The sequence below is a fragment of the Drosophila busckii genome, chromosome 2R (assembly GCF_011750605.1).
Source record: "Drosophila busckii strain San Diego stock center, stock number 13000-0081.31 chromosome 2R, ASM1175060v1, whole genome shotgun sequence".
Lineage (NCBI taxonomy): Eukaryota > Metazoa > Arthropoda > Insecta > Diptera > Drosophilidae > Drosophila > Drosophila busckii.
This window is the reverse complement of record NC_046605.1, coordinates 5,647,522-5,659,987: the sequence shown is the minus strand read 5'-3', so window position 1 is coordinate 5,659,987 and position 12,466 is coordinate 5,647,522. Positions and strand designations below refer to the sequence as shown.

Below are 12,466 nucleotides of genomic sequence, written 5' to 3'. Positions count from 1 at the left end.
AACTTGTTAGATGCGTGTAAATCAAACTGCATTTAAATTTCGAACTGATGTCACACCTTGCTTAAATGTAAAAAACGCAAACAATTTGAAATTACTAAAAGTTTATGATGCAACTTGTCAGCAATATAATCACAATACCTAGTTGAAGCAACATGTCCTTGATCCTAATCCCTGTCTAGTAGCAACTAATTTCGTATTCATTGTTCTTTCAAAAATGCAACAATGCAATTAAGGGGATCTAATAAAAAAAATTGTTTTTGAAGGACTGGAAGTGGAAAAAATAAACTTAAGAGCTACTTTTTGCTTAATTTCAAATTTTGCGAAGCTATAACTCAGCTTAAAAAAAATCCGATTTAACTGTTTATACGTCCTTATGTTTGCGTGGAAAGCACAATTAAATGAGCCAATATGTGTAATACAAAAATTATTTGGCAAAGTTATGAACAAAATAGTGAACAAACAAGACAAATTTTCGTGAAATATCGCACTTTGATAAGCCGTAATTCAGCGAAATTGCATCCGATTTCGGAGTTTCATGCCTTGTTAGACTCGTGAGATGCATAAGAATAAAACTGCATTAAAACTTGGAAAGTCTACGATTTTCGATATTTTGGCAAAAAACGTGAATTTTTTGCAAAAATCTTTTGCCAAAAATAATGCCGTCTTCATTTCTTATCACTTTCTAACTTTGAGAAGCTATATCTCAGCCAAAAATAATCGGACTGAAGAGTTTTTTGGCTTAATGCACTCATGAGAATGTAAATAAACATATGCAATTGTATTTGATCAATGAAAAACTTTTTTGAACCGATTTATGGCACTAAAACCAATGCTTTGTGCTACTTTTTGATTAATTTCAAGCTTTGAAACGCTATAACTCAGCTTAAAAAAAATCCGATTTAACTGTTTTATACCATTTTATGTTGGTGTTAAAAGTACAATAAAAATGAGCATAAGCAGGTATGATATTAAAATTATTTGGCGAAGTTTTGAACGAAATAATAAACAAACAAGACAATTTTCTGTGAAATATGAAATTTTGATAAGCTGTAACTCGTCGAAATGGCGTCCGATTTCAGAGTTTTTGCTTTGTTAGATTCGTGGGATGTATCTTAACAAAACTGCATTCAAATTTGCATATGTTAAGATTTTCGTTTTTTTGGCCAAAAACGTGATGTTACCCCTTACAATTTTTGTCAAACATTTTAAAATTGTAATATTTTAAATGTAATTATGCAACTTGGCTTTAAGCATCAATACGAGCATAAAACTGTTAAACATACTAAAATCGGATGATTTTTAGCTAAGTTATGTGTAATTTTTTGTTGGGTGCAATGATTTTGTAGCTCGGTTGTTGTCTTTGCTAATGGTACACCCTAAAATTATGCAGCTATTTTTTGTACTACACAGATATGAACTAATGAAAAATGAAAGATGTAGAATGTAAATCTAATGATGCAACTTTGTTTTACGTATCAATACGAGCATAAAGCACATTCAAGAATCGCCAGATTTTTAAGAAAGTTATGGCATAAAAACTAACGCAACCAATATAATAATATAATAAATATAGTTACATCAGTAACAAAAGGTTGTTACATCAATATCAAAAGGTTGCGTTGTTTCAACTCTGTAACTCATGGCACTAGCTAATTAGCTAATTAGCTAGCCATTGCTTTAATTGATAAAATACTTACCGTGTGCATTCATCCAGTGTTCAGTTTTACCCAATTAAAATTTAATTAAACATACATCAATTTTAGCTTTAATACAAAAATATATTTATTCAATAATTCGTGTGTGTGTGTACATTAATACATTCGATATAATACTAGTGGCTATTGCTAACTAAATAATACTACATAGCAAGTTTCACATTGCAATCTAAACGCCGACTGTCTATTTACAAGTGAACTCCTCATAGCTCTCGTCGCATTGATCGCACTTCACCTCGCAGCACCAGCGAAACTGGCAGCGGCATTGACTAGTGCGTCGTATGTGTTGCGTGTTGTGGCCACGCCCACAGCAGAGCAGATCACAGCTTTGGGGGCCGTGACCGGTGCGATTGCAGGGTCGGCCCGCAGTGCCAAGCGTGCCAGTCTGTATGCTGCGCTCACAATAATTGGGCGATGCCTCCAGATAGATGAGCTCCAAGCGCTTGGGCGCAACTATGGCCGGTTTCTGTCCGGCGGCGGCGGCGGCGGCGGCAGCAGCTGCTGCTCGGCTGTGCTTCCTTCTGCAATGACAAATGGGCGTTAGTTGTTGCGATAGCTTGTATTAGAGATTGCTTTACCTGCTTAACACTAATCTCAGTCCACGTTTGCCTTTTATGGCTTGAACAGTTTTGGCTTTTTGATACTTTTGCATTAGCTTATCGCCAAGCAGGCGGAACGGCGGCAAGCTCTTCCAGCAGGTTTTCATCACACACGAGCCACTGACGCCGTGGCACTTGCAGTCAGTGCGCAGCAGCTTCTTCACCAGCTGCAAGGCATGTAAACAGTTAAGTAAGTGTGAGACAAAGAAATTGTAGCGCATACGCACCGTGCGCCCCACGCGATTATTATGCAGATTCATAAATGAGCGCGAATCACGCTCCAGCTCACGCGCATCCATAAACTTGCGCGAATACTTCATGCCAAATTCCACATCCGCAGAACAGCCGCCCCACTTCCAGTTCTCTGCTTTGGCTTGCCCCTGCCCCGTCTTGTGTTGCATGTCGCAGCCACAGACGGATATGTTGCCCTTGGCGCATGCTGCAGTCACTGCATAAGCCGCTCCTGCGCTAGCTATGGCATAAGTATAGGCAGCCTCTCTGGAAGCTGCAATGACAAAGCGCCAAACGTTGAGCAAGCCGCTCCAGCCGCTTCTATTGGCAACTTACCTATGGGTATCACATGCGCGAAGGCATTGCGCTGCCACACCTCGGAGCAGTTCCAGCGATGGCCGCGAAACTGATGCTGACACTCCTGTGCGCCCAGCTGGTGACCCTCGCCCAGCGCTATCAGCGCATCGGGCATCTCGCTGCAGAGCTGTCGCTGCGCCGTTGTCATGCCCGGTATGCGGCCACAGAGCTTGGCGGACGTAAAGCTGGATACTAATCTGACGAGAAAGCAGAACGTAATTTCTTATATTTAATGACAATTTATTGAGACAAGTTCAATTCGATTTATATAGCACAAGCTGCGCTCTTTACTCTTTGAATATTAAATCAAAGTTCTAACTTAAACCATTAGTAAGCGCTGTATGGTGAAAGGGTATTTAATATGTCTATAAAAAGCAGCACATAAAAATTAATTATGCTTACTCTAAGATTGCTTTAGTTTTATTTATAGCATATATTTAAATTTGTTTCGCACGAAGTTGATTTTATTATGTAGTTCAATCTGCGTTTGACTTAATTAACTTAAACTAGCTAGAACTGCAAAGTAAACGATTTGTGAACACAATTTTTAGATTATAAAAATCAAACGATTTGCATTCACAAAACATTTCTGTTAAATATTTGCAAGTTCAACAAACAATTGCTGCTGTCAAACTGTAGATCAAATAACAAGTATTGATTAAGCTGTCAGGGAATTCCAAACTAATTGCAACTTTCAAATAAAAAATTTCGTTTGAAATTTCTCAAACGCTATTTATTGTTTTGCTGCATTGATCAAGACTCATAATTGTTGTCACTCTGAACGTTTATTGGCTTAAAAGGCAAATGTAATTCAAATGCTGGCAACGCCATAGCAAACAATAAATTAAATATGGCAAGAAATATGCGCAAACAAATGTGTATCGATCGATGGCTGAAAAGTCGTGCTCAATAAATGCCGCAAGCGATCAATTCATTTCCATTTCGTTTGCCGCCTATGCCATTGCCATGGAAAAGCTAACAGCGAACGCGATCAGCCAGCCAGCCAGCCAGCGTATTGGCCAGCCCAACTGGTCAGAGCCAATGGAAAAACTAAATGCGCCACATGCAAGTCAAGATTAATGCGTTCGGGCCCAGCGTTCGATGCAGTTGCTTGTTGTATTATTGCTGTTGTTGTTGTCAAGCGGGTCAGGTGTGTGTGTGTGTGTCTGGTGAGGAGTAGGAGGAGACAGGCGACTGCTCTCGGGGGCGTAGACAGTTTTACTGTCAGTTTTAGTCAAAATAATGCCGCTAGCTGTATTATTAGCCATAATTACAGGCATCTTGCTGTCTAATCATGTAGAGGCTTAGCTTAGCTTAGCTTAGCTTGGAATGTCTAATCAAGGCTCTTAAATTTTGCGCGTCTCTCGCTCTCGCTTGCGCTTTGGCTTTAAATGTCAGTTGCGCTAACTTAATTGAACGCTAATGGTTAATGGCAAATTGGATTAATGCATGCTTAAACAATGATTTGCAAATTATTAGTTTGCTGCAAAGTTTCTTTCCACCAATTAGTGTTAACTAGAAAGCTAGAGGGCTTGCCTTATGGTCTACTTGTCTTGCCAAAATCAAAGCAGCTGCGCGCATGCCAAAGTGCCAGCTCATATGCCTGAACAGCTGCCAAAGATCCTCGGGCGACTGCCAATGAAAAGCCAAACAATTGCCAGCAAATTACAATTGAGGCTAACTGCCAATATGTTCACACACGCTAGCTGTCTCTTTCTAACAGCGGCCAACAGCTGGCCAACAACTGCCTTTGGGGCTAAGTTGTAACGATCTTTTGTCCAAATCGATATTTACATAAGCTTACAAGCAGCGCTCAAGGGCCAACGCACTTTTAATTGAACCAATTAAAACAATTTACAAAAATTACACTGCGCACAGAATGTGCAACATGCGCATGTTGCATGTCCTCAGGCGTCCTCGCACAAATTAACCCTTCAACTGCAAAAAAAGCAAAAGCAATGGCAACAACAATCAACGATCGCTGCTCTTTGTTGTTGTTGCTGTTGCTCATGACTTGTTGTACATGCTGTTAACATGCTGCCGTGCCTCAAAACAAAATTGGTAGTAAACTAATAATTAGGCTCGTTTAACAGACACGACGCAAGAGGCAGCTTTTAAGCTCAGGATGCGATCGACACGCTGCTATAAACAGCAACAGCAACAGCAGCAACAACAAGTAGAAAGTCAGCAGAGGCAATGTCTGTTGTCATGGGCGTAGCCCCAGCATGTAATTTGGTAGGGGAACAGCAGTTCTTAGTTACTGCTTCATTTATTGTTGATTTAATCAGAGTAAGCAATAAACTACAATAACAAGAGAATTTATTATTTATTTTAATTCAATGATCAGTATTTAAAGTTCTTAGTACTTAAATGCAGAATAAAGCAACCCAAAGCTTCAATAATAAACTGCTTGTATTTATATAATAATTTTTTTTAATGTTTGTCTGTCAAAATTAAAATTAAAATGAATCTAAATTAAGCCATAAGCTGCAGTAATAAATGTCTTGTATTTATTACTATATATACTTCGATTTTCATTAGGCAAGGGGATACCCCTTCCTGTCTGCGCCCCTGTCTGCTGGTTTCACTGCTTCAGCAACCTTCAACTTTAACTTGACTAAACTCGCCACTGATCGATCTGTCAGCGCAACCGCAGCGCTTTTTGTTTTTGCTTCCTTTTTTTTTTGTTGTTTTTTGACAATCAGTCAGTCAGTCAATAGCTTTTCGTGCGATCCGCACAGCGTGACCGTCATGCCCACCTCAATGGCAGCCAGCAGCAACAGCCCAAAAGCGGCAGCAGCAGCGGCCGCAACAACAATAAACAGGCAACATCTCTCATTTCATCGAAGCGCTTTTGTTTCTGCTGCGTTTTTATTTTTTGTGTGCTCCACATTGCCGCTGCTGCTGCTTCGTGCTTTATTTAATTTGTCGCTGCCACTTGAAGCGCGTTGTGGTTGTTGCCTTGCCTGCCGACCTGCCTGTTGCATGTCAACGCCGACAATTTCATCAAGCGAGAGCTCATCCCTAGCCTATTCCAACACAAAACACTTTATGCGCGTCAACAGCTCAAGTCACGTGTACTTGATTACGGCCTTTTGTTGTTGTTGTTGTTCCAGAGTTTCTTTTATCGTAGCTGCTATATCAAAAGCAAAGCCCAAGCCTAAGCCGTTCGTGAGCCTTGCCCTGTGGCATGTTTCCCAGGCGAGAGAGCGCGAGTGCAAGGACCTGCTAACGAACGTGTTTTGAGATAACGCCAACTGTACTATTAACTATGAAATTCCGCCGAGTGTAGCTCTGTAGCTGCTTGGCCAATAATAAATCAACACTGCGCGCTTAAATTGGCTTAAAACAATGCTATGATGTCAATAACGCCCACGAGTTGAAACTAAAATAGCTGCTAATAAAACAAACGTTGCCAACATATTTAGCTGCAGCCACCAAAATCAACTTTAAATACTTTATACTTAATTTATTTGCATAAGTTCAATGCAAAAAGCTGCGCAGCAAATAATGCTAAACGTTGTGGTTTGTTTTTATGTGAAAAACACTTTTCCGCCTCGCCATTTGTCGCATGTGTCATGTGTTTGCTTTTATGTTTATGGCTGATTAACAAATTGAAACTTGTTTGGGCTGACAATTTTTATGAGCTGGCCAACGAAATTGCGCGCTGACCATCATTGGGCATTGGCTAATCAATGAAAATTGGCGCAGCAAATCAACGATTCAGCTAGACAAGAGCATTAAAAACGTATTAGGCCAAGCGCATAATTTAAGCCAGGCCAAGCAGCAATTAGCAGCACGCAAACGGCGGCTGAAATTGAAAACTGTGGCAGAGGCCCCCACTTACAAGTATCTTGTTTGCGGCATAAACATAAATGCCTAAGCAGCCGGCAACGCTCAATAATAAACAGAAACAGAAACAAAAACAAAAAGAAAGAAAAGCAGCAGCAGCAGCCAACACGCTTAATGCGCACTTTGGAGCCTCATAAAAATATGAGTTTAATATTTTCACGCGCAGGCGTTGCAAAGCGCCCAGACAACAGACACAACTTGCGCCTGCGTAACAAAAGCAAAAAACTCAATGGTCAAGCAGCATTTTTCAGCCAAAAAGGGCAGTCACAAAATGCACTGCAAGAAATACAGCGTTTAATCATTAACTATTTATATAAGTGAGCTTATGCTGCGCTTTTGCTGTCAGTGCATAATCGAGTCTAGTTTGCTGGTTTTGTTGTTGCTACTTGGTTAACAGACAAGGGCGTAGCTAGGACTGCAGCAGAGGGCAGCAAATAATGCGACAACAAGTAGATATCATTGCTTAAGCTTAACAGCAATAATTATGGCAGATCTATGTGCATTTATTTCGCTATATACAGCAAAATTTTACAATCCATTGCAGGCTTATTTTAAAAACAAACAAGTGGACAAATTAAAGTGCAGCTTTTCCAACGCATTTGTCAAGACTGATGGCGTACGATATTTGCAGCTTTTTATAATGTTATTGTTTGCAGCTGTACACTGCACTACAAAGTTGGGTTGGAGTAGCAAGTTTGTTGCCTAAGTCATTGCTGAAATTCAATGGAAACATTAGAAATTGTTTTATTTTCAGTAATCAATTTATACTCAATTAAACTGGCGCAGCTTATCAGCTATTTATTCAATAGAATTGCCGAATATTTATTTTACATATTTTTGGCAAAAGGATTGCGTGACGTCAAGTTGAAATTCAAAATCAATTGAACGTTGGCGCTTGGCGATTGAGAGTCCAGGCAGAAATCCATTAAAAGCTGCTCGAGAGGGCAAGCTTGAGTGCTGAGAAAATGTCAAAGTGTATAAAAAGAGTAGCTGAAAACCTTAAAGTAATAGTATTAATCTTCAAGCTATTGCTCTTTTCTTAGCATCGACTGCTCAAAGTTAACATTAATGTTAGTTAACATAAATGCGCGATAAGCAAAAATAAAGTTCAATTACTCAGAGCTAACATTTATTACAAGAGGGCAGCAATTTTTAGAAAATCTCAAACACAACTAGTGACTAATGATAAACAGTTACAGTGAATGTTGTTACATAAAAACTTGCATATTTCATAGTTACAAACATATTAAGTATGCTATAATTTGCTGAAAATGAAATGTAATGTAATGAAATTAAAACAGAATAAGCTGCAATTGGCAACTTACTGTTGCTTGCTACCCCTTAGGCTACGCCCTTGTCTATATACATATGTATACATATATGTAGTTTAACCACTGGCGCTGTGTAATTACATGCCTTGCTGACATGTTCATGGCGCTCTGCCTGCTGGCCGCAAAATTTACGAGTTTATAACGAAAGTAATGCGCTGCCGCCAATTGTAGCAGGCGGCGGCGTCGACGGCGGCGGCCAAAAAGTCAAGCAAACGCTGTTAGCTGTATATACGAAATAAAAAAAAACAAAGCGCTGTTGCTGCCACAAAAGCATTTGAAAGTCTGACCAAAGCATCTGCTTGTAAAGTGGGCGTTGCCACGCACCGCGCTATAACCATAAATGCAAACAAAAACAACAACAACAAAAAACAGCCTCATAAAGCCTGTTCAACATGCCATCAATAAAAAAAAAAACAGCAAAAAAAGAAGGCACAAATATTTGTCTGGCATTGGCATTGGCAATGCCAAGAAAAATGTCGCTGCCACGCGCAAACAAACGGCAAGAGAGCGGCAACAATTGCTGCTCAATCCTGGCCACAAACTGTTGTCGTAATTGAGCAGCAGCAAGCGTCGTTGTGGCTTTGGGCCTAGTCTTGTAATGCAAACGTTCGTCATGGGCAATTGGCAAGCAGCAAGCTCTAGGCACTGAGCGCTCTTTGGCTACAGCAAACAGATCAACAGCAGATAGTTTTGTGTTGCTTTGTTTTGTGTGCGAGAGTCGATCACTCATCCAAAAAGCACAACAGCCCAATGCATTTAAGGCCATTTTGCTGTTGCTGTTGTTGTTGCAGCAACGTTGCGGCGATCTTGATCACAATTTGAGCGTTTGTCTGCACGTTCATCGACTCATGAGCTTCAATTGTTGTTGTTGCTGTGTAGTTGTTACTTGTGCTCTTACGGTTTCCTGCTGCTTGTTTACTTGCTGGCCAACAAGCCATTTGGCTGGCTTTTAAAATTGCAGTAACCCCAATTACATGACAAGAGGCAGCAACAGAGCCGCAGCAACAGTTACTGGGTTAAGTCCCTTTTTTGGTCAGCCAACCTGTTGAAGAGCATGCGCTGCTCTTGCTGCTTGCAAGTTCAGCAATTTCTACGCTTTTGTGTGCTCCAAGACCAGCCCACAGTGCAACAGGCTGGTGGTTGCAGCTGTAGCTGCGTATCTTACAGATACTTGCCAACTGACTGCAAGATAGCGCAGCCAAAACGTAAAGAAAAAAAACTCACACACAGTCACAGGCACGTTGATGAGTTTATGGCAAAAATTGACTTCCAGTTGTCGTCATCGTTGTTGTTGTTGTTGTTGTGGCTGCTGCTCCCGTTGCTTGCTTTGATTGGCAAACTGTGTTTGGAGCCAACTCTTCACTAGTTTGAGTTGAGTTGACTTGCTGCTGCCATTTAATTGCCCATTTTAATGAGATTTCTTAGCTTAGTTTTTCCGCGCTGTCCAACTGACATTTTATTGCAACGCCTTACGTTTTCCTTTTTGTTGTTGCTTTTGTTGCTGCTGCCCCAATAGAATCGACAACGTGTAGTTTGGGCGTTTTGTGTGTTTGGGCGTTTGGCAAAGATAACAATTTACATACACATCTTGTAGTTTACCGCGATGAAAATTAGCGATAGATAGGCACTAACTGTAACGTCTTGCATTGACTTACACCGATAGAGGAAACAGTTGTCAATTGCGCTGTTGATTTCGTGCTGATAAATCAGTAACCAAAATAAAAAGCAGTGGACAGTAGTCTGCTGTGCATGTTGCATGTCATTAAAAAAGAAAATTCAGCACAACTGATACGATTTCCATGGAAACGCAAACTCAAAGCGCAGCAAAATATATAAAAATAAACTTCAAATAGCTTTGAATGCATAAAATTCGCAGCGATGTGAAAAATGCCAATGAGAGTTTGTTATGTAATTTTATTTCTTATAGCTATAGATTGTTTAACTCATATATCTTATGCTTATATTTCACTTTATTTTTTGAACTTATAACTCTTATTTGCGCTGCCTATTTAGCGCCTTTAACACGCCATAAATTATTTAATTTAACTGTTAACTATACCTTATTTCCATAATCCAGAGCAAGTATATCAAGAGTTTGTTATGTATTTTCCACATGACTACGCCGTACAAAAGAACGCAAGCAACACACAACGAAACGAAACACAAATGCCACTATCATCATATTCTTTTCACACTAAATATGTGCGGCTGCTGCTGGTGATTTGAAATCTTAGATGTTGCCATCGAACACTTGGCTTTAGTATTTTTCAGCTGAGCCTTGCACAATTACAATAATACACTGGGCATAGTATTATTATTAGTTATTGTTTGTTTTATGCACTTTGGACGTTTTGTAAATTTTATGTGCCGTTTGTTGAATTGGAAACCGCAGCCGGAAAGTGGCAGCCGGCCATAAACTAATAACAAATTGTTTAGGCAATAAACTAAAGTTGCCGAAATATATGCGCGTTTTGTATTTGTATTTGTATTTGTTCATATGCTAATTAGCACCTGACGCACGCTTGTCCGCGCTTTTGAAAATTAAGTCATCGCAAGAGATGGTCAAGATTGGTTTACAGTTCGCTTGCGGCTCTCGAACGCGTTCAAGCTCGTTTATCACCCAGAGCAACTGAGTGTTTCATTCATGCAAATAACTCAGCGCACAGATTTGGCTTCAACCTCAACAGCCTCATTCATCAGCACTAAGCCGCACACGCACTAACACTGACACTCTCCGCATGCAAAAGAAGATGCCACAGCAGCGGCAGCGGCAGCCACACGATCAGTCGCTACGGGCAGTTGGTCCAGCGGTTTCCAACTACACGACTTTTTAATTTATGATAAAGCGCCTCCGACTGTCACAACGAAATTGCGGCAATAACCATAAACGGCGCAGCAGGTGAAAACTACCAAAAAAAAAAAAGCAGCAAAGACCAAATGCCGTCCGTGTGTGTCTTTGGCTTTTGAGTGTTTGAATGTTGTATGTTAATTCACAGCGCGAGATAAAGATGCGTTCCAACTGAGCCAGGAGCAGCCGTCGGCGGCGGCTGAGCGCTTGAAAGGCTTAGACAGCAACCCGGGTGCCGAGATTAACATAAATGCGGCTCATTAGTGACACAATTAAAAGGCCTAAGCCGACAAAATGCAACACACACGATCCCAAACGCAGCGTGTGTTGCATCCACACTTGAGAGCTCGACTGCGTGCTGAAAGTTTTGAATTGTGGTCTCTGCCCGGGGTCAACCGTTGAGCGCGCTTGTCGTATAAGAACTGCCGAAACAGAAAAAAAAACACAACAAACCTATTTGCTACTAACTCGGCTGACGGCTGCGAACATGTTCGAGCTGCGCTCGTGGAGGCTGAGCGAGGGTTGTTTGAGTTATTTGAATACTATAACTTGGGCAAAACTCAGACGATTTGTTTTTGGCTTTGAATTTTGAATGCGTCTTGGGCAACTTCATTATCTGACAGTTTAAGTTTCTTTTAAGAGTTTTGAATTATAAATATTTTCTTACTTTATTCAATTATATGTCACACATATGCCTAAAATTGTTAATAGTTGGAAAATCCAAATAAACTTGCGATCTCTTGTTGATTTGCTTAAAAATTTGATCATAAGCAAATTAATTATTATCTTTTGTTTAACATTTTTGGCATTTAATTGTAGCAAGTCGTTTTAGATTTTTTTAATTCTTTAATTAATTTTTTAAATAATTTAATTTAGTTGTATGTCATATTCAATTTATTATTTCCCCTTTCTCTAATTGATTTAAATTTCAATCGAACATTTTTTGCTGTTGACTTGCAACATGTTGGCAACGATCGCGTTTGTATCCTGGCCACATAACTGGGCTAAGCGTGTTTCACAGACAGAGACATCATTTAGGCCATTAAAGTGCATTCTTCTGCACGATAATGGGTTGGGAAAGCTTTTTCACAATGCCGCGCAGCAATCATATCAATTATTTTATATTTTATATGCGGGTAAGAGTCGTGTTAATGGCCAAGATTATTGCTCAAAAGTTGTTAACCGAACGCTTATAAATTTATCAAGTGAGCGCTAGTTAATTTGTCAGACACACACACACACACACACACATATTTTTACACACACATAAATCATGTACATCAATGTAAGCCTGCAATGTTACTCATGTCAATTTTTTTTTTTTGTTAGCGTTTTGTGTTTTCACACAAATTTACAACTTGTTTAATTACAATTACAACAACAACAACGACAGCTATAACTAAAGCCAGATCTGCAGTTTACAAAAAAAAAAATACTAAATTTCATTTGTCATGCTGTGTGTTTGTATTTTTTCAAGCATTTGTTTAAAGTGATTTATTGTCGGTTATTTACAGTCTGTTGTGCTGGCCAGTT

At 39.8% G+C, this 12,466-nt stretch overlaps 1 protein-coding gene across 2 annotated transcripts; it reads right to left on the bottom strand.

Annotated features, from left to right (window-relative positions):
- Window positions 1-1,800: 1,800 nt before the first annotated feature.
- On the bottom strand, window positions 1,801-11,323 carry LOC108596072 (protein Wnt-2). 2 transcript variants are annotated; one of them, XM_017981484.1, is made up of 5 exons: window positions 10,145-11,323; window positions 2,882-3,099; window positions 2,542-2,819; window positions 2,294-2,481; window positions 1,801-2,236 (listed from the first exon to the last, which is right to left on the bottom strand). In XM_017981484.1, exons 1-5 carry the CDS (start codon window positions 10,198-10,200, stop codon window positions 1,900-1,902), a joined length of 1,077 nt encoding a protein of 358 aa, XP_017836973.1. In that variant the 5' UTR covers window positions 10,201-11,323; the 3' UTR covers window positions 1,801-1,899. The 2 variants fall into 2 exon arrangements, with proteins under 2 accessions (XP_017836973.1, XP_017836974.1); XM_017981485.1 differs by having other exon boundaries at window positions 2,882-3,094.
- Between the last annotated feature and the right edge of the window lie 1,143 nt (window positions 11,324-12,466).

What these genes read in the sequence shown, in the direction of transcription:
- LOC108596072 (XM_017981484.1), bottom strand. Translation starts at nt 10,200, where the DNA reads ATGTGGAAAATACATAACAAACTCTTGATATACTTGCTCTGGATTATG. An exon ending in CTCTGGATTATGGAAATAAG is followed by an intron (nt 3,100 to 10,144) that starts GTATAGTTAACA and finishes CTTTCTCGTCAG; the next exon opens with ATTAGTATCCAGCTTTACGT. An exon ending in ATAATCGCGTGGGGCGCACG is followed by an intron (nt 2,482 to 2,541) that starts GTGCGTATGCGC and finishes CATGCCTTGCAG; the next exon opens with CTGGTGAAGAAGCTGCTGCG.